The following is a 20,874-nucleotide window of genomic DNA, read 5'->3' as shown; positions in this document are numbered from 1 at the left end:
GAGATAACCGCAAGCAGTGTGACTCTAATGTGAATCACACTAACTCTTGCATTCCAAAGATGTCTCTAGAAGCTTGGCTTTTCATTTGTGTCCTGCTTTTTGAAACTACACAATACACAGACCTGTTGGTTTGCTATCTCTTTCTCATCTAAGCTGTTCTAAGCATCTGAAGCTTTTAGAAGAGAAATAGCCAACACTGATTAATTATTGGCAACTTTCATTAGTCTTTAAAAAGAAAAAAGCTTCAATTTACACATCACAGAATCCATCCTACTTATTGTTGTTCTTCAGTTGCTAAGTCATTTGACTCTTTGCGACCCCATGAACTGCAGCATGCCAGGCTTCTCCGTCCTTCACTATCTTCCTGAGTTTGCTCTAACTCATGTCCATTGAGTCAGTGATGCCATCAACTATCTCATCCTCAGCATCAGGGTCTTTTCCATTGAGTCAGCTCTTGCCTGAGTGTCCCGCGTTGCAGGCAGATTCTTTACCGTCTGAGCCACCAAAGAGGTTTTATTTATACAATTCAATTATTTTCAGTAAACTTTCAGAGTTGTGCAGCCGTCACCAGGTTTGGTCTTCAATCAGAGCTTCTGAAGTTTAAGAAAGTTTCCATAGTGATCTTTAGTGGTCTAAGAAACGCATAAAAATAATGGTAATTGATATTGAAAAGCAGATAATATATAATTTTATTTTTTCAAAATCCTACCTCCCTGTCGCCCAGAACATTCTGCTGCTATATTAAGCCTAGGGAATCGGAATCACAAGATCTAAAGAATCTCATACAACTTCTCCTTAGTCAGGCCTCGGGGTTTTCGCTTTACAGACCCACAAGCCCATCAGTGGGCGGGGTCTCATTCTCTTGAAAATTTGGCAGCGGGAGGGGTCCCCTCCCACGGATCTTCCGGAAAGGGGCGGGGCTTGCCTTCCGGAACTTTTCGGACAGAGGCGGAGTCTTCTGCCGAGGGCCGTTCGGAGGAAGGCGGGGCCTACCTCGCATCAGGACCAGTCTGGATGCACCTGCATCCTTAGCTCAGAGCATCCCTGGAGCATCTTAAGAGGCGACCGCAGCTGTCAACCAGGGACCAGACCGTCGCAGGAGGCATCCACCAGATACCTTCCCCCTCCCCTGACCTAGCGCTCTGCAGCGGCGGCCTCCGGTACTTACCGGAGGTCCCAGACTTGTCTGACCGACCATTGCAAAAGCATTTATAGCAATAGCCTCTGATTACGACATGGCTGAGATCACCAACATCCGACCTAGCTTTGGTAAGTAAAAATCTGGCAAACTAAGCCTGGGGTAGGTTAAACCTTTGCCAAGCCAAGGGAGCTCAGCGGCTGGGCAGAACGTGAAGCCCAGATCAAGGCCTTCAAGTGCCAGCCCCTCTAGAATCGGGCCTGTGGTGGTGGGTAGAATCGGGCCTACGGTGGTGGTATCGCGGGCAGTGGACAGCGTCCGAACCTGAGCTCTGGGCTGCAGGGGCCGAGAAGGCCCGAGTCACAGCAAGGGTGGGGACGTCCAGGATGCGAAAACCTTGTATGGTGCACTGTGAGTACCGCTGGAGGTGAGAAACCGAGAGCCTGCCAAGGACGTGAACCCCTCCTTCGAGGGGAGGAGAGGCGAGGTAGGCCGAGCCCTCCCCCTTGGGGCACGCAGGGCGGTGCCCCTTCCTCCCCCTCCCACTCCTCAGGGCTGCGGGGGAGGGAGGTGGCAAGGGGGATGGGGCATCAAGATGGCAGCTTGGAGACTGTGGGCTGGGTGGCAGGCAGCCAGGGGAGGCGGCGGCCTCTGGGGAAAGAGGGGTGCGGGGGTGGGGAGCAAAAAGGAAGCCACTCCTGAAGCCGGTCAGCTGGATGCTGGGGCCGGGAGGAAACGTGAGCCCTGCCATGTCTATTCTGCATCGTAATGGTGGGGTCCGTCCGATGCTACCAAATGGCGCTTGGCGCTGCTGGGCTGGGGGATGACGTGATGTCTATTTCTGGGCCTCCTGGCAGCGCCTAGGCTCTTCTTCTCAGGCCTTTGTTCCCTGTTTCCCTGGGCCGGCTTTTCAAAAAGGGGGACTCGCGCGCTGGTGCTGGCGGGGGCCCGATCCGGCCCAGAGGGGGAGGGACGCAAAAGGCCGAGCCCGGGGGAGGCCGCTTTGTGTACCAGAGAAAGCATTACGTCATCTCGGAGCGGGCTGGTCCCAGACCCAACCCTACAGGCTCCAAGATCAGTTACACTCCCTGGAGCAGAGAGTGGGGTGGAAAATAGGGAAGCAGATGGAAAAGAAAAGCTCGAGATGCAAGTTTTTCCTCTGGGGGATTCCTGTAAAATGTGCTGAGATAGCAAACTTCCTGTGCTGTTTTCCTGCCCTCCAAAGAAAAATGAATTACCCTGCTTCTGCCTCAGTCCTATCCCAGTTTGGATGGGAGAAGCAGGTGAGAGTTTCTGTCAGCCTAGGGTTCCTTCATTTCCCTTAAGAGATTCTATGTCTCAGACAATCCAGAAGGTTTGAGCATCCAGACTCCAGTGTTTAGGGTGGGGTCACAATCCAACTAGGAAATGGCTTTTCTCACTCCCTACTAGAAGGTTTATGGAAATTAACAAAACCCAGCCTGCTCTATCCCTTCAATGTCAGGAAGAATATCAGGTCAGAGAAAGTATATAGACAACAGATCACACCCATTTACTACTGGTTCACACTGATTCCCCGAGGATAAATCTTGATTATATTTTTCTTACACTTCATCTTCTGCATTTTTATTATTTGAGTCCTAAATTTCCAAAATTGATGTCCCTTTTCTGATTACATGAGTACTCTGTGATTTTCTTCTAGTTCTTTCTTTTTCTTCTTATGCCTCCTTTCCATTATATTCTTTTCTCTAATTGCAGTTCCAGATTCCTTGGAAAGTTAGATGTTGTAGAGCATAATATAGTGATGTCATTTAGAGGTAATATTAGTGAACAAAAGAAAAGAAATTATATCAACCTTTTACATACTAAAAGACTTATAAATACCCTCCAGTGTATTCATTTTATATATATATATATATATTTGCTAGATGAGGAAACTGAGGCTAAGGGAGATAAAGTCAAACTAGTTAGGCTAGTGTTAGGATTTAAACAAATTTCCCATTGATGGCAAAATTCATCCTTATTTCACTGTATCATGGGGGCCTACTTGACCAGGAAAGGCTATTTTTGCAAAGGAAATGTCAATAAGCATGTCTGGTCAGAGGCTGAGAGAGCTGAACAAACCTAGCTGTGTCTTATAGATCTTCAAATCCATATGGAAGGTCTCCACCGAGAACTCCCTGTAGAACTTCTGACTTTTTTCACATCTCATAGAGTACTTCATTTCAAACTCCATAGCCCTTGTGAGATACACCAAGCTAACACTCAATTATCTGTGACCTCGGAGGACAAAAGGAGCAAGCAGCATGGGTCACTGCAATTTACAGCTACTTGAAAACACTTACTTCAGCTTTTAGTTCTAACTTACTTTTCCCACTCAGCCTTTGACTAAAACTAGACAGAGAGTCCTGAGTTTCAACATTTCTGATTTTTCTAGTTTGCTGCCATGGGTGTGGGGGAGAGACATAGCGATTAACAAATACTAAAATGAAGAAGAACGTAGAGCGAAAGTGGGAAACGAGGTGGAAGCGTTGTGTTGCTGTTTCTGTCACTAAGTCATGTCCAATTCTTTGTGACCCTGTGGACTGTAGCATGCCAGGCTTCCTCATCCTTTGCTGTCTCCTGGAGTTTGCTCAGATTCATGTCCATTGAGTGGGTGATGCTATCTAACCATTCATCTTTTTCCTTCTCCACCCTCCTGAAAGATAAGCATCCTTCATCTTCTCTTTTACTGATCCACTGCTTTCTAGCAGTAAAAGTTGAGGCATAGTGAGCAGCAGTGGGATCTCTCAAGATCACACAGTAAATTTATGGTAGAGCCAAAAGGATCACTCAGATGTCTCTCAACCTGACCTTTAGGCTCCCTTTCAAATCATTCTCAAAAATATACTTGTCCTGGTAGTTTCTTGCTTTTCTCTTCTTGCAGAGATAATATTCAGTGTTACGAATCAGTAGCAAACAGTTTTCAGGAAAATCTCTCATAGGTGTATGGAGAGCCGATTTTTCAGATTGTGCCCATTCTGATTTACAATTGAACCCAATCAATTGTTCAAGCAAGTATTTACTGAGCTTCTGTTTGATGCAAGAGACTCGGGGATTCAAAGGTAACAGGCTATAATTTCTGCCCGCTCTCAAGGAGCTTACAGCCAAGGCTGCTCCCATTATGTGAAACCTCTCCCTAACAGTTTTTATTTCACCTGATATTCTGAAAATAAATGCTATTATTATTCAGCATGGCCATGGACACAGTCACCTTGATATACTTTTTGTTAAATGGCATTACTCCTCATCTGTATTATTTCAAAATGTTACCACTTCTTTTCTTACCTGGTCCCAACATTCATAGAACTTTGAATGTTTGAGGCAGAAAGAATTTCAGAGATGTTGATTCCAATCCTTGTTAAGGAAATTCCTTTTAGAATAATATATCTGACGAAGGTGATCCAGTCTCTGAAAGTCTTCAGAGATTCACTGCCTCCGGAAGCAATCTGGGCCATTGAGAGGCAGTTCTAACAATAATTCAGTTCTTTGAGTTTATCTGTCTTCTTGTAGCCTGTATGCACTGGTATTAGACCTGCCCTCCGAAGTAAAATCAGATGAGACCTTCTTCCAGCAAAGTACCTTCAGTAATTAAAGAAAATTGTTATTCCCAGACCCTTCAGCTTCAGCTTCTTCAGTTTCTCCTCATTTAATATGGTTTCTAGGTCCTCTTCTATCCTGCTTATCCATAATATAGACACATTCTGGTGTCAGATAGACCAGGGTTTAAATCTCATCACTGTCATTTGCTTCTTTGTGGTCTAGAGCAGATTTGAGTCCCCAGCTTCCTCACTTGTAAAATTGGGCTATTAATGGTACCTATTCAGTGAGTTATTTGAGTCAAATTGAGGAAGCACGGGTATCATACTGGCACACAAAAAACAGCAATTTTTATTCTTGTCAGAAATAGATAGAGCACTTCATGTGTGTCATGACCAGAGCAGACGAAATTATACTGCCCCTCTATGATTTAGACATCACACTGATAGTATAAGTCAGCCTAGGTATACTCCAAGCTTGTGATCACTTAAACTACTAAGTTAGTTTTACTCAGATTTTATCAAGTAAGGTCTCCTATTTCCTATCAATAGGTTTTGAAGGCTAAATAGAATTTTACATTTATCCCTGTTATATGTAGTCATATTGACCTCATCCTCTTTCTCCAATCTGTGGAAACTGGGTTTTTAAAAATTTTTTATTGATGTATCATTGATTTATAATGTTGTATTAGTTTCTTATGTACAGCAATAATTTAATTATATATGTGTGTGTATATATATATTTTCATTATGGTTTATTACAGGATAATGAATATAGTTTCCTGTAGTATACAGTAGAACCTTGCTGTTTATCTATTTTTTAAATAGTAGTTTGTTATCTGTTAATCCCAAGCTCCTAAAGTGGAAGCTGTTTTGAATTCACTAACTCATTTGTTCACTGAACACTTACTATGTGCCACATGGTTCTAGGACCTGGGAATGTAGCAGTGAACAAAACAGCCAGTCACTGGTCTTATTAAATTACCTAGTAAGAGAAGACTGACAAATAAATATATACCAGAGGTAATAAGTGCTACAAAGAGAAATCAATCAGAGTAGTGGGGATACTATCTTCCTTGGAACAGACAGGAAATGTTTTCTGATGAGGTTTGAACAAAAGCCTGCAGTGAGTGAGGCAGCAGGCCAGGCCTATGCCTGATAGAAGGATCTTCTAGGAAAAATCTAGAATATGCAAGAATCACATTTATTTCCTTAGTTCCCCCTGCCCTACTTGAGACTTACCCTAATGCGTAGTATGGATAACTATAGGCCTTATCTAGATCTTTAAGGCCTAAACCCAATTTAGCTTCAGTGCATTTAAGGGAAAAGAAATCCCAAAACCAAATTATCTAAGTCAGGGGCCCAATTTGTGCAGGAAAAGACAAGACTAGAGAAGGGAAGAGAAAAAAAAAAACCTGTTTCTCTTTAGTTATTTGTTTACCTAACAAATATTAAGTACCTGCTGGGTGTTTTTAGTGCTGGGGATATAGACAGGAACTAAACAAACAAAAGGCTCCCCTGGTGGCTCAAAAGGTAAAGAATCTGCCTGCAATTCAGAAGACTGGGTTCAATCCCAGAAGATTGGGAAGATGCCTTGGAGAAGGGCAGGGGAACCCACTCCGGTATTCTTGCCTGGAGAATTCCATGGACAGAGAAGCCTGGTGGGTTATAGTCAGCGGGGTCACAAAGTGTTGGACGTGGCTGAGTGACTGAGCACAGCACACAAACAGACAAGATCCCTGTCCTTAGGAAACTTACATTCTAGTGAAGATAGACAATAACTAATACAATTATATGTGAGTGTTTGTATATGTGTGCATGCGTGTGTGTGTGTTTATGAAAGAGAGAACTCATGTCATGTCATATGGAGAAAATTAAGCAGGGCCGGGCCAGAAGTGTAGGTCTCAAGGGTGGAAAAGGTTACATTTTTAAATAGGTTGGTCAGGAAAGACTTTACTAAGAAGGTGACAAGGTCTGACATGTTCCATGGTCCCTATTTCTTCCTATTTAAAATACTTGTGTTTTATTTTTAAATATTTGTATTTTACATTAAAATACAAGTATTTCAAATGCCTGGGAGCTGAAATTTGAAACATATTTCAAAAGGACTTAGGCCCACAGTTCTACTTCTTACCACTCACCTACTTTTATCACCCTTGGGCACCCTACCAAACCCATCCAAAGTCAATTCCACATCCTTCCACCCTACCTATCAGTCAGCCCACACAAACCCACTGTGGCAAACCCTGTGCTGCATGCTGTGGAATATCCTCCCGAAACCAGACACAGCTCATGCCCTTGTGGAACAGTTGAGGTGAATGGCTCCTATGTAGAAGGGTGACCTATAACACTTACGGGGCCACTTTATGTGAAATACAAATCCATGTGAGCAAACCAAGTCCGTAAGTGCAGAGGCAAGGCCGAGAAAAGAACAGGCAGTCAGGTGGCGCACTGCAGGGGAGGCTTTCTAGAGAAGGTAAGTATTTCATCCAGGTTGGTGGGAAGAAAGAGCCACAGATTGGTTGGAGGGATGGGTGAGGGCATCTCTAAGAGAGGGGAGACGTTCCTAAGCCTAGATGAGCAAGTTTTGCTTTGAAGAAGGCTGGGTTGCAGATTAGCTCGGCCCCAGCCGGAGGCCCTAAGCAGGGGTGCTCTGGCAGAGGCCGAGGTCCAGCCGCCTTGACACATCTCTGGTCTCCACTTTCAGATGTCTCACCAGTGGTCGCTGGCCTTATCGGGGCCTCTGTGCTGGTGGTGTGTGTCTCAGTGACCGTCTTTGTCTGGACATGCTGCCACCAGCAGGCAGAGAAGAAGCACAAGAACCCACCATACAAGTTCATACACATGCTCAAAGGCATCAGCATATATCCAGAAACCCTCAGCAACAAGAAGAAAATCATCAAAGTGCGGAGAGACAAAGATGGCCCCGGGAGGGAAGGTGGACGCGGGAACCTGTTGGTAGATGCAGCAGAGGCTGGCCTGCTGGGCCAAGACAAGAGTCCTAAGGGACCTAGCTCTGGATCTTGTGTAGACCAATTGCCCATCAAAGTGGACTATGGGGAAGAACTGAGGAGCCCCATTGCAAGCCTGACCCCGGGGGAAAGCAAAACTACTTCTCCATCATCTCCAGAGGAGGATGTCATGCTAGGATCCCTCACCTTCTCAGTGGACTATAACTTCCCGAAAAAAGCCCTGGTGGTGACAATCCAGGAGGCTCATGGGCTGCCCGTGATGGATGACCAGACCCAGGGCTCTGACCCCTACATCAAAATGACCATCCTTCCTGACAAACGGCATCGGGTGAAGACCAGGGTGCTGCGGAAGACCCTGGACCCTGTGTTTGATGAAACCTTCACCTTCTATGGCATCCCATACAGCCAGCTGCAAGACCTGGTCCTGCATTTCCTCGTCCTCAGCTTTGACCGCTTCTCCCGGGATGACGTCATTGGGGAGGTCATGGTGCCGCTGGCTGGGGTGGACCCTAGCACGGGCAAGGTACAGCTGACCAGGGACATCATCAAAAGGAACATCCAGGTGAGGAGGAAGAGTTGTTGGGGAGGAATGGTAGGTTGGGGGACAGAAGGGGATGAATGGCAGGGAGAAGTGGGATGGATGGCAAGGAGGGGCTGTAGAGAGGAAGCTCTTGGATGTCAAGACTGAGCAGTGGTCAGAGTAAGACAGAGAGCCTGTCAGGTTAGGCCTCCTCCAAGAAGCAACTTCCTGAAGAGAAACGGGCAAATGCCTTCTGAAATTGCTCTTAGTGGTTGACATCCTGATGCTGCATCCAGCTTGCTTGGAGCAGGCTAGCCCTCCAGTCCTAGACCTCCTCATTTCAGGCATATGGGAGCCAATTTCTTCTCCAAAATGTGTGATCTTCCTCTTGTGAACTTATTCCTTACAACTGAGAAACTGTGGAAGTATTCAGTAATTTTCCCCTCGGCTTCCCTTTCCCAGCCCAAACCTAGAGATAAAAGTAGGCTTGCATCTGTGTGACTTTTAACAACCATTTTATAAATGCAACTTCATCAACTGCTTTGGCTTCCCAGGTATTGCTAGTGGTAAAAAACCCACCTGCCAGTGCAGGAGATGTAAGAGACACGGGTTCGATCCCTGGGTCTGGAAGAGCCCCTGGAGGAGGAAATGGCTACCCACTCCAGTATTCTTGCCTGGAAAATCCCATGGACAGAGGAGCCCGGTGGGTCCCAGGCCATGGACTCGCAAAGAGTCGGACATGACTGAAACAACTTAGCATTCATAGCATACAACTGCTTGACCTTTCAGGCCCCTCACACAGGCCAAAACCTTTGCCACGGGTACTTCTCTCTCCGTTCTTCCTCTCTGCCCTGTTTGCATTAAGAGGGGCATGAGAGCCCTCCATCCTGCCTTCTCTCCACTGAGCTAGCATTGGTTCTTGAATCCTTTCAGGGATGCAAGAATTGTGCTCCCAGCCACACTAGTTCATTTGTTTCATTCTCAACTGGGGAGGCAGTGCAGTTCTGCGGTTTGGCAGGAGGGCTCTTATCTGACTGCCTAGCTTCACCTTCCAGTTCACCACTTTCCAGGGGTATGATGTAAGTGAGTTACTTAACTCTTCTCAACTTCTATTTCCCCATCTGTAAAATGGAACTGATAATATTGCCTTCCTTATGGGTTACAAGAATCAAATGGAATAATATAGCTGGCATCTTATTGCCTTCATGTAGCTTTTACTTAGTGGAGGAGAAAGACAAAAAAGAAATCTTGGCATTTATTGTATAGTGAGTGTGCTGTGAAAGAAGTTGTTGAAATTTTATACTTAAGAGTTTCATTCCTTTTTCAGGATTTAACATAAGGAATTGATAGCAAGGACTTTGGGGCTTCCCTGGTAGCTCAGCTGGTAAAGAATCTGCCTGCAATGCCGGGAGACCCCGGTACAATTTTGGGGTTGAGAAGTTCCCCTGGAGAAGGGATAGGCTACCCACTCTAGTATTCTTGGGCTTCCCTGATGGCTCAGATGGTAAAAAATCCACCTGCAATGCAGATGACCTGTGTTCAATCCCTGGGTTGGGAAGATCCTCTGGAGGAAGGCAGAGCAACCTACTCCAGTATTCTTGCCTGGAGAATCCTATGGACAAAGGAGCCTGGCAGGCTACAGTCCATGGAGTCGCAAAGAGTCGGATACAACTGAGAGACTAAGCACAGCACAGCAAGGACTTTGAAGTCAGACCTGAGTTTGAATCTAAATTCTACCAGCTAAGTGACCTTGGGCAAGCTGCTTAAATTCTCTGAGTCTCTGTTTCTTATAAGGAATTAAAATGATGCATTTGCATAGTCCCTAGCCCATAGTAAACTCTCATGAATGTTAACCAGGATTATTATTATTAAAGTTTGATCCCTGGGAGAGATATGTGATTTGTAGATATTTACATTTTATTTTGATAAAGTAAAGGAAGACAAGGAAGGCTAGATCAGTGGAGAAGATGGTAGGAGGTTTGGAAAGGAGATCAGGGTCACTAAAAACACCCGTACGTTTTCCAGAAAGAGCCCTGCCTGCAGGTACGTTACTTCTCTGTTACTGCCCTCTCCAGCTGCAAACCCATGCTGGACTCAGTGGGGAGGCAGAAGGCTCAGGAACGTACAAGAGGCTTCCAGGCCAGCAGGACTGAGTGGGCAGTGAGCTCCTGGGAAGCAGGTTTGGCCATTGCTGAAGGGCGCTGTGCCGCGCCAGGCTGGGGAGGGGAGGCAGGGAGCCCTTCCCCAGGGAGTGTGCTCTCACCGTCTCTGCCGCCTGCACCATCTCTGCCTGCTCCACTGCAGTCAGCTTAGTCATGCCACTGCCCAGAGAACCGCTGTTGCCATGTGGCACGCTCAGCTCACAAGGGCCAGGGGAAGTCTGAACACTTTAGAGAATATTAGAGGTGTTTGGTCAGGGCATGAACACTGGTCCATTGCCAGGATACAGTGAGACACAGCTGAGTCCAACACAGCAGGAATTCTCGCATCCTCTGAGCTTGGAGGCAGAAGTCCCGCAAAGAAGCTGCAGCAGTGACCAGTTTCATCTCCCTGCATCCTCTCCCTTCTCCCTCCATTTCTTTTCCTCCAGATTCTACCAGCCCGCTCCCCTGACTCCTGACTCCCCATTATAGCAGCTCCAGTACCCTACCCCCTGCCTTCATTCAGCTCTCCTCACTGGGCGGTTCTTTTCAGCACAGCCTTCTCTGGAGTACTAGCCTTGATAAAGCCACCAACTAGCTGGACTCCCCCAGACGGCTCATGCATTCTCAGCCCACGGCTGAGTGTGGAGGAGGGCTCTGTGCCAGGCTGCAGCTGGGAAGACACTGGCAAGAAAAGGGACTGATTTGGGCTGGGAACAAAACAAGCCTCAAATCCAGGACACTGGGCAGGGAGCATAGACAATGGCATTTGCTAAACTGCCAGGGGCTCTTGGCAAGAGCCAAGCTTCTTTCCACTTTATTAACTCCCTTCAGAAGGGATAAGCCAGGGTGGGATCCTGAGCAGCACACTCCCTGGATGAGGCCCCAGACGGGACACCCAGAGCCCTGCAGCCTCCCAGGCTTCCTAAGCCTGTTTTCCCGAGCCAGTGCCAGTGGGCAGGGCTATGTTTCATCCTGGGTCATGGCTGTCATCTCCCTAGTCATTTGTACCCCTGATTCCCTAGCAGTGCAGCCTCCAAATGTCCACCTTAAATCCTCCCTACTGTGGCCAATAGTCTGCTCTTTCTGGGTCTCCCCTTGGCTCATCAGCTAGAGCTGCTTTGGAAGAGTCCACACTGTACGAGTCTTTCCTGATCTGGGTAGGGTATCCCTTTATAGTAATGGGATCAAAGTTTCCTGGGTGGAGACTGGTGAGAATTGCATTTCTCTAGACAGTCCCCAACCCCTAACTGCATTTCCTGACCTGTAGCAGAAAATTCAGCTCTAATCCTTTCCGCTCTTGCAGTGTAATCCAGTTGGAAGAAGCCAGGACTGGTCATGATTTCTGATTCTGTCCATTTCAGTGTCTAATTCTGGGTGTGCAGTTACTTTCTCTGGGCCTCAGTCTCCCTCTTGGCTGGATCATAAAGGCTAATGGGGTCACTTTGTGAGAGCACTCTCAGCTCTTGTGAATATACGGAAAGATACAAGAAGCATTAAAAATTAACACTTGACTATTAATAAAACAAGTTTACAGCATAAACTCCAAACACCCAAACTATCTGAGTTGGACTTTGGAACTGGATTTTTTTTCCCTTTAGTGGCAGCTTTTTTACCGCCTTAGTATTTTATTCAGAAAGAAATAAAAGTGAATTTACATTTCCATAATACACCCCTCACAAGGAGAAGGGAAGTGATTGAGAGAGGGCTGGGGTTAAAGAAGAGACAGTGGGAAAGAAGTGATTTACAGGGTGGATAATAGAGAGTTGTTAGACTCCTCCTAATTTCTTCATGTCATTGTTTCCCAAACCATTTCCTGTCTCTCTGCTGCCAGATTGGTGTTCATGACCTGGGACAGTGGTCATGGGAATGAGAGGATTCTTAAAATCTCAGATTTACAAGAGACCTTGGAGGTCATCCAGGCTAGTCAAAAGGGAGTGAAAAGAAAGAACAAGGAATGTCAATTTTCCATAAACAATAAAGAAATTTGCTATAGAAAAATAAAATAAAATCATACACACCAAAAAAGGAAGTTGCTGTGTATGTGTACTGGGGAGAAGACGAGGAGGGATGTGGTTGAATGTTGAGGGTTTTGTTTCTTTTGTTTTCTCATGACTGTGATTAATGTGGAGGTAGCACTGAGAACTTCTAGTCCCTATAAAGGTTTATTGAGGATGCCTGAGTCCTCCTCTTTGCAAAGATGCTCTGGCTAGAAAAAGTCATTCCGTAGGGGCTCTGCTAATTATAAGAAAGAGACTTATCCTTCACCTAAGTGTTTCCTTCAGTCTAACGTCTTCTTTCGGACCACTGCCCTTGTTCCTCTTTTCCACGGACTGAGAAAGGATCCTGTACTCTAAGAGCAAAGCCTCCCGGCTCTGTCAGGCATGGATAAAACCCTTTCTCCCCCTTGTCCTTCTGCTCGCCCACCCCGCCAACAGGGTCTTTACCTCACTAGGCGAAGGGGCTGGGAAACAGAGTGCGCTCCCAGCCCTTGACAAAGAGCCCTTGAGAAAGAGCCATTGACAGTGCCGCTCGCAATGGGAATTGGATGGAAAGAGAAGGGGAGGCGGCAGGGGGGACTTGAAACTCTGGCCTTCAGTGCAGAATGGAATGGCATTCAGGTGGTGTTGTGGCGGCAGACTTGAGCATCACAAAGGGGCAGCTGAATGAGGACGGGCATTCTGCCCATGTAAAATGGCCAAAGGTGAGGGGGGAGGGTGGGTCAGATGGAGAACAGTTGCCAGAGGAGTGATTTTAGGGGAGGAAAGGATTGTGAAGGTGACCAGAAGTTGTCCACTTTCCCAAAGAACTAGGGAAGGCGCACGGGACTTTGATTAGGGTGATTATGCTATAATGGATGATTTAGGAAACAGTTTGTGTGGTTTTTTTTTAAACAGTTTTAAATAATCAGAAAACCTAAGTATCATCTTGTAATTGATGTTATTTTTACAAATAAAACTTTATTTTTTAAATCAAAATTTCCTTTTTACCCTCCCTAGCCTTCTTCTGTATATAAAGTTAGATTATATTTAAAGATTATATTTTTAATATTTAGATACCAATATTCAAGGTCCCAGATATAGATATCAAAACTAGTTAACATTTCATTATTCATGGAAATGGAGGGGAGCAGTGGCTCAAATAATCCAAAAGTTCTTTCTAGATAGATCAGCACTGTTCACTGGAACTCTCTCTGATGATGGAAATGTTCTATATCTGCATATATCCAACATGGTAGCCACTGGCCACGTGTGGACACTGAGCACTTGAAATAGGGCCAGTGTGACTGAGGAATTAACATTTTAATTTTACTTAATGTTAATGAATTAAAATTTAAATAGATACATGTAGCTACCAGCTACGGTATTGAGCAGTTCAGTTCTGAACATTTCGGAAGGTATTTTCTTTTTGCTGAGGGATTACCTTCCTGATGCCTTTGGGCTGTGACTGATAGTAAAAATGAGCGCACATTCTCAGACTAAGTTCTGACTTATGTCAAAGGAAGTGACCCAGAAGTATACTGGTTGGCAGGAGCAACCAGCCTGTGATTTTACACTGGCTCGGGGTGCGTCCTGTGGATACAGTCAAGAGCCGACTGTATGTTATGGGTAAGGAAAAGATGTAGGGCTTCATCTAGCAGAGAAAACCATGAAAATCATTTCTAAAGCTTGTTTTCTTTTGTACTTCAATTTCTAAAGCTAACGGCTGCGTTTAAAGTTTAGTCACGTTCAGTACCCTATGAAAGACATTTCCGTACGCTCCTGGTATGAAACATCACCTCAAGAAATTTTTTAAACCAAATGGAAATATTATCACAGTTCATTCCTTGAGGTGACGACTTATAATCAATCAAAGCATAAGCTATTAGGGTTTTCCCTTTGTTTTTCACTGATGAGCTAATCAAACCATTTACTGCTGTTCTTTCCTGCGCCAGACACACCTGGGCAGGCACTAGCCTGTGAGCTTCTGGAGGGTAGGGGTACATCTTTTCAGCCCTAGCTGCTAGAAGATTGCCTGGCACTCTTAATGCACAGCAAGTCATTTTGGTGGGTATGTGGCGTATGTAAGGCTGGTGGTGAGTTTGGTCTATTTTTGTTCAATCTAAGAATTCATCAAGTTGGTGACCTTCCTTTGGGGCTATGAAGAGTATAAGGAATAAAATTTGATAGTGGAGGAGTGATTTGGTCTCAAAATTTTTTGTCCCAAATTTAACTTATTATGTCCTAAGCTCCTCCTGTGCCGCCACATTTCGTTTTCTTTACCCCAGCCTCATCCCCACTTCCTAAGAGAGAAACGCAAGAAACACTCCTTCCTCTCTTCCCTCTCCCCTGTATTTACATCCAGTTAGCCGCCCCCACCCAGAAAATCCTGACAGTTCTTTCTGAGACCTATCCCAGGTCCATCTCCTCTGCCACAGCCCTGGTTCCAGCCCTCACCCTCTCTTCCCTAGCCTGTGGGAGCAGCCTCTTCACCAGGTTTTCTGACTTTCATCTTTAGTTCTTTCTCCAGCTTTAACTAGAATAATATGATTATTAATATATTAACAACAGCAGTAACATCATGCTTACAGAAGTCGCTCCTATGCTTACAGACCTCCTCTCGCCTGGCTGCTGCTGCTGGCTCTGCTATTTGGTTAGCTTACTCCCCCTGCTCCCCATGCCCTTCACCCCCACCTAACCCACCTCTCCAGGTTCCTGGCCCATCCCTCCTGCCAGGACTCCAACATCAGGTACATTCACCTCTCCCCGTTCTCTGAACATAGCTTACCCTTTCAGCCCGAAGCCAGCCATTCGGCTGCCCTGCCACGCAGGATCTTCTCTCTGCCCATTGCCTCAGTGTCTGTTTCTCACCCTCCAGAAGCTCAGCCCTGATGTCAGCTGGCAAAACCTCCCCTGCATCTCCCAGCAGCACTGAAGCATTTATTTTGGTCTCACCGCGCAGCTTGTGGGATCTTAGTCCCCTGACCAGGGATTGAACCCAGGCCCTCAACAGTGACCTAACCACTGGACCACCAGGGAGTTCCGAGGCTTCTCACTCTCCTGACAAGTAAACATGTTTGTTTACGTCTCTGAATCTTCTACTCCATCCTTGGGAACAATGACTGATTCCTGCTAGCTCTGAATTCCCAGCACCTGGCATGTAATTAGTATCCAAATGTTATTTAAAATGTTCTTGGAGGACTAGAGTTTTTGTTTTGTTTTGTCTTGTTTCCAAGCTCAAAATAGAGCCTAGCATAACATTTCAAGGTGGGGAAACAGAGATGTGGGCAACCAGGGTGGCCGGAGAAGATGCTCAGAAGGTCATACCCTGGGGCAGGCAGAGCAGGTGTGGATATTCACCTTCTGAGATGGAGCCACAGGCTCCAGAAAGTTCAGGGACTTGCCCAGGGCTAGCTGGTGAGTAAATGACAAAGTTAAGACTCAAATGCGAGTTTCCTATCTCCCTTCAAAACTTTATCACAAGAACCAAATGAGAAAGCAGGAGAGAATGCGTGTCTCTGGTACACACTAATTTACTGGATCCTCTTACTAGTCCTGGGAAGTTGCTACTGTTTTCATATCCATTTTACAGAAGAGGAAGCAGAACTCCAGAGAGGTCAAGTAGGGCTGACCTTGTCCCAGCTCAGACAGATAAGCAGTAGAGTCAGGATCTGAATCCAGGCCAGTCTGACTGCAGAGTCTGTGCTGTGCTGCCTCTCCGTGCAAATGATTTTATTTACTATAAGATTTTTTATTTTATTTTATTTTGGGCCACGCCATGTGGCATGCGGTATCTTAGTTCCCTGACCAGGGATCAAACCCACGCCCCCTGCAGTGAATGTGTGGCGTCTTAACCACAGGGCCACCGGGAATCCCCTTGCTTACTGTCAGGACTGTGAGAAGAACATCTCCTTTGTCCTCGCCCCCGCACTTTCTGTGCCGTGGCCTGCCCCCTCGACTGGGGTTCTCACCTGCTGTTTCTTCCCCACAGAAGTGCATTAGCAGAGGCGAGCTCCAGGTGTCTCTGTCATACCAGCCTGTGGCGCAGAGAATGACAGTGGTGGTCCTCAAAGCCAGACACCTGCCGAAGATGGACATCACCGGTCTCTCAGGTAGCAGCTATTTACTTCAACCTATCTCTGTCTGTCTGCCCTCCCTGCCCCGCTGCCCCTCGCCTGTGATCCAAGCACCTCCCCCTGCCCACCTTTCAGGACCCCTGCACCTCTCACCCTCCACCCGTTCCTCTCTGTCTACATTCTCTTCCTTTGGGTAAGCAAATGGTCTCTACCTTTGGCGAGGTATTCACAGTGGTATACATGCTAGCCTCTGTGCCCTTGCTCCAGGTGAGACTTCTCAGAAAGCCTGCAGCCTTTGGTAGTCCCTGTGCCCCCTTGAAAATGCTTCTTGGTGTCATGGAGTTTCTTCGGCCCTGACTCGAGGCGGTTTTTCTGTTCCTTGTCTGCCTGGTTTCCTTGACCCCTTGTCCAGGCAGGCAGATGTGTACAGAGTCAGTGTACACTTAGTGTGCAACCACCAAAGACCCCACGGGGTGAGAGAGGGGACATCAAGGAGATGGACAGCAGAAGCCCCTCCTCCCTGACATTGTATAGGAGAGGACTGTGTCATTGGCCTGTCTCCCTTTTTCCTTTGGGGGCCCCAGATCCTTATGTCAAGGTGAACGTCTACTACGGCAGAAAGCGCATTGCCAAGAAGAAAACCCACGTGAAGAAGTGCACTTTGAACCCAGTCTTCAACGAGTCTTTCATCTACGACATCCCCACCGACCTCCTGCCTGACATCAGCATCGAGTTCCTGGTCATCGATTTCGATCGCACCACCAAGAACGAGGTGGTGGGGAGGCTGATCCTGGGGGCGCACAGTGTCACAGCCAGCGGTGCCGAACACTGGAGAGAGGTGTGCGAGAGCCCCCGCAAGCCCGTGGCCAAGTGGCACAGTCTGAGCGAGTACTAATCCTCTTCTCCTTGCCTCTAACCCTGGGGCCAGGCCGGGCAGGGACGTGGCGGGGAGAGGACCGAGAGGAGCGGACTCAAAACCTCATCTTAGTTGTAGAAGAAAATTTCTTACACGACAAACACCACAGAGAACACCCCACATGACCACAGCTGCAGTTCAGTTCTTAGCAATGATGATTTTTCTCCTTTGCAAGGCACTAGGAAATCCTTTTTTTTTTTTTTTCAAATGGGGAAAAAAAGAGAGGGAAAGACCTCTACAAGTCTATATATAACAATGTAACCTTATATTTGCATGTCTAATACAAACTGAAGAAATTAGCCTAACTGCCAATATCAAGGTACAGATTTTAATCCATGAAAATCGTGTTTTGTGCCGAATTGTATTTGCTGATTACCTGAAATTGGTCTCTTTTTATTGGGCTTCTCTGGAGAGTTATTCTCATCCCCCACCTCTGTGGAAGAATCTTTTTGCTCTTGTAAAACCTCATGTTTTCATCATCCCCATCTTTTCACCCTATTACCGCTTACATTTCTGCTCTTTGAGCTTAAGAACCAGAGGTCTGCAGTAGGCGAATATACAAAGGTGGAATGGATAAGGCAGGGTTTGCAGGAGAAACAGTATTTGAGAAATGAGGCGTATTTGCTATCAGCGCTCCTGCTGGAAAGGGGTAAAAGACTCTCTTTGATTAATACGTCATCAATTACACGAAGGCATCAGACTTTTCGGTAGAATCTGGGTTTACAAAACTAGATGACTTCTCTAGAAAGAGCTTTGGGACTTCAAGTTCAGCTACAGCATAGTACCATTGACTATATCTTGCTGATCCCAAATGTAGTTATGAAGACAAGGAAAATGAGATGAGTGCCTCGCCCTTTGTAGCTGTGTTTGGAAGGATAGCCATTTTTTGGTGATGTGTTAGGAATCATCTGTGGTTTGAAGGGTTAGACTGGCCTTTGTTTTTCCAGAAATGCTGACCGCTGAGAAGCTTTAGAGTCTTCTCAAGTAGTTTACGTGAGGTTAGTTTTACTTCATAAGGAAAAGGACCTTGAGAAATTATTCTTTCTCCTCAAATTTTTCAATAATGGCCCTTAAAAATAACTAAATGAGTAAAACGAGCACATGACTAAATTAGTAATAAAGATGACTTGGATTTTTCAGAGCATCCTTTCCCTGTAAACAAAGTGCTTAGTTCTTAGGACTCCTGAATCTCAAGGTACAGTGAAGGCATGGGGAAACCACAGAGCTCAGTCCTCCACCTGCCAGTGGACAGCAGAGCTTGAGAGAGATTCAGCCTCCGTTTTAGAATTCACGTCTCCTTATCCCTAGTCCAGCCATGCCTCTAGAGTTGAGACTTTTCAGATGGCAGAGACTCCATGGATGATAAGTAAGCCCGGATAGGCAGTAGATATTTTTGCCAGCCTGAAGAGGAACTCAGATAAGCAGCAGCTTGAACCAAGGCCTGAAAGATTAGTAGAGACAGAAATTTCACATTCATACAAGAACATCACTATCTGACTTGCTTCTGAGAAGAGTTGAAAAGCTGAGTCTCTATGGAGAGAGTGGTGATGTTGCCTCTGCCATTCCATAACTCTTGTGGATTTAAAACCAACCTGTTCCCTGACCCCCCCAACCCCATTCTTCTTTTTTTCTCTTTAACCTGGATTCTTGACAGTGCAGAGCAGTTCTGAGCAGGCACAGAGCCCACTCTCTGTTCTTGTCCCTGTCATCCCCCAACCCCCAGAATCTGACTCACAATCTCACCATCAGCTGGGTTCACATCACTGGTTTCTATCCAATACTCCATGGAATGTAAATACTGTATCATACGTAGACAAAAATAATTTTTGTTTTCTAAAAATGCATTTTGAGATAGTTTAATGTAAATCTGACAGGAGCATTCTGAAGCCCCATTAGGAAAAATTTTAAATGGTTCCTCTCCATCGCCTTAATGTCTAAAGATCAGAAACTGCTGAGCAACCCGCTTTTGTTTCCTTCCCAGAAACAATGCAAAGCAACAGGTGGAGAAAGTGTGGTCTTTGCCCTGCTGTGTGTGCCTCTGAAGCTCCTCCTGACATAAGTCTGGGAAAACAGCCTCACCCAACTCCTCTCTTACCCATCTCCTTGTAGCTTTATTCTTTGCATCTACTGAGCGGTGGGTGGAGGTGGCAGGAGAGGGACCCATAGTTCTGTAGCCTAGGAACTGCCTCGGTGTCTTTCTCAGAAAAAGGCAAAGAGGCAGACAGTCCCAGGTTCCTCCCTCCTACCTCAGGCCTGATCCGTCGTGCCCTTGACTCAGCCATCCCAAAGTTTCTTAGCTGACTTCGGCTTTCACATTTGTTCCTCCCAGAGCTAACTGATAAGGGTGGAGGAGGAATGCCTACTCCTAAGAGTCGGTGGAAAGACAAGCGAGTTACATTCTAGCTTTCACACAAGGCACTCATGATCAGGAATAGGTTAGGGAATGGTCACTTCTGATTTTCCAAGAGTCAGTCCTTCTCTGCTGATATCTTGATTCCTTGGGAAGGCAAGAGCTTTTCTTAATAACAAAAAGTCCCTTTATGAGTTAGTCCTTCCTTCAGTTCATCTCAGTGGAGCACAGCCAAGAGGTACACGTTTAGGAGCGGTGCTCGGGATATGAGAACAGACTGGTTCATGGGACAGGGGCGGCTTGCTCAGGAGAGGGAACGATGCAAGTCCTTTTTCTTGGGAAGCTTTTATTATGGCCACAATAGTGACATTGCCCTCACCGTGATCCTTCTCCGATGTGGTCGTCTTTCTTTACCTTGTGTCTTCTCTTGTAAAAATGAAACTCAAAAAATAAAATAAACGTGTCAAATTTTAAAAAAAGAAAAAAATCGAAAAAGCTAACATGAATTGTGTGAAACTGCATAATGCTGTAATGCTAACCTACAATATGTAATGCTACCTTGTATGTTGAATTTGTTAATGCACCACACAAGTGCGGAATAAAGACTGATTCACATTAAATAGGCCCGATGACTTCAGCATGGTTTTCTTGAAGCTGGATGACTATGAATGGTGTGAACACTCAGACTCCAATAGGTGGTGCAGTGGTAAAGAATCCGCCTGCCAGTGCCGGAGAAGCAAGAGAGTTGGGTTTGATCCCTGAGTCTGGAAGATCCCCCTGGAGCAGGAAATGGCAACCCACTCCAATATATTTGCTTCGAAAATTCCATGGACAGAGGAGTCTGGTGGGCTTCAGTCCACGGGGTCAAAGGATTGAACACGACTGAGCACATGCGTGTGCACACGCGTGCGCACACACACACACCATGTTTTCCAAGATGTGGTCCTAGACTGAGAGTCTTTCCTTTTTGTCCTATTTTCTTCTTAAAATGTAGTATTTAAGACAATAACCACCAGAGTGAGGGTTGATGGTTTTTAGTGCAGAGAATAAGTCTGACTCTTTAACTGAAAATATATCAAAAGCAATGCTTAGACTGACTGATTTATTCATTAGTCAAGACTCTATTATTTTTATTGGAGGATAATTGCTTTATGATGTTACGGTGGTCTCTTCCGCACATCGATGTGAATCAGTCATAATTATATACATATATATCCTCTCCCTT

At 45.9% G+C, this 20,874-nt stretch overlaps 1 protein-coding gene across 2 annotated transcripts; it reads left to right on the top strand.

The window, feature by feature from the left end:
- Nucleotides 1–950: 950 nt before the first annotated feature.
- SYT11 (synaptotagmin 11) lies at nt 951–20,273 on the top strand. Of its 2 annotated transcripts, none has more exons than XM_061413040.1 (4): nt 951–1,269; nt 7,403–8,229; nt 16,299–16,422; nt 16,968–20,273. In XM_061413040.1, the coding sequence occupies exons 1-4, from the start codon at nt 1,236–1,238 to the stop codon at nt 17,276–17,278; spliced, it is 1,296 nt and encodes a 431-aa protein (XP_061269024.1). In that variant the 5' UTR covers nt 951–1,235; the 3' UTR covers nt 17,279–20,273. The 2 variants fall into 2 exon arrangements, with proteins under 2 accessions (XP_061269024.1, XP_061269025.1); XM_061413041.1 differs by lacking the exon at nt 951–1,269 and adding an exon at nt 1,280–1,625.
- Nucleotides 20,274–20,874: the final 601 nt, after the last annotated feature.

Source organism: Bos javanicus, chromosome 3 (genome assembly GCF_032452875.1).
Source record: "Bos javanicus breed banteng chromosome 3, ARS-OSU_banteng_1.0, whole genome shotgun sequence".
In the NCBI taxonomy this organism is placed as follows: Eukaryota; Metazoa; Chordata; class Mammalia; order Artiodactyla; family Bovidae; genus Bos; species Bos javanicus.
The sequence above is the reverse complement of the archived record's forward strand: the minus strand, read 5'-3'. Positions and strand labels throughout refer to the sequence as shown.

Coding starts and splice junctions, on each gene's coding strand:
- SYT11 (XM_061413040.1), top strand. CDS start 1,236: ATGGCTGAGATCACCAACATCCGACCTAGCTTTG. Junction 1,270..7,402: donor CAACATCCGACCTAGCTTTG/GTAAGTAAAAAT, acceptor CTCCACTTTCAG/ATGTCTCACCAGTGGTCGCT. Junction 8,230..16,298: donor TCATCAAAAGGAACATCCAG/GTGAGGAGGAAG, acceptor TCTTCCCCACAG/AAGTGCATTAGCAGAGGCGA.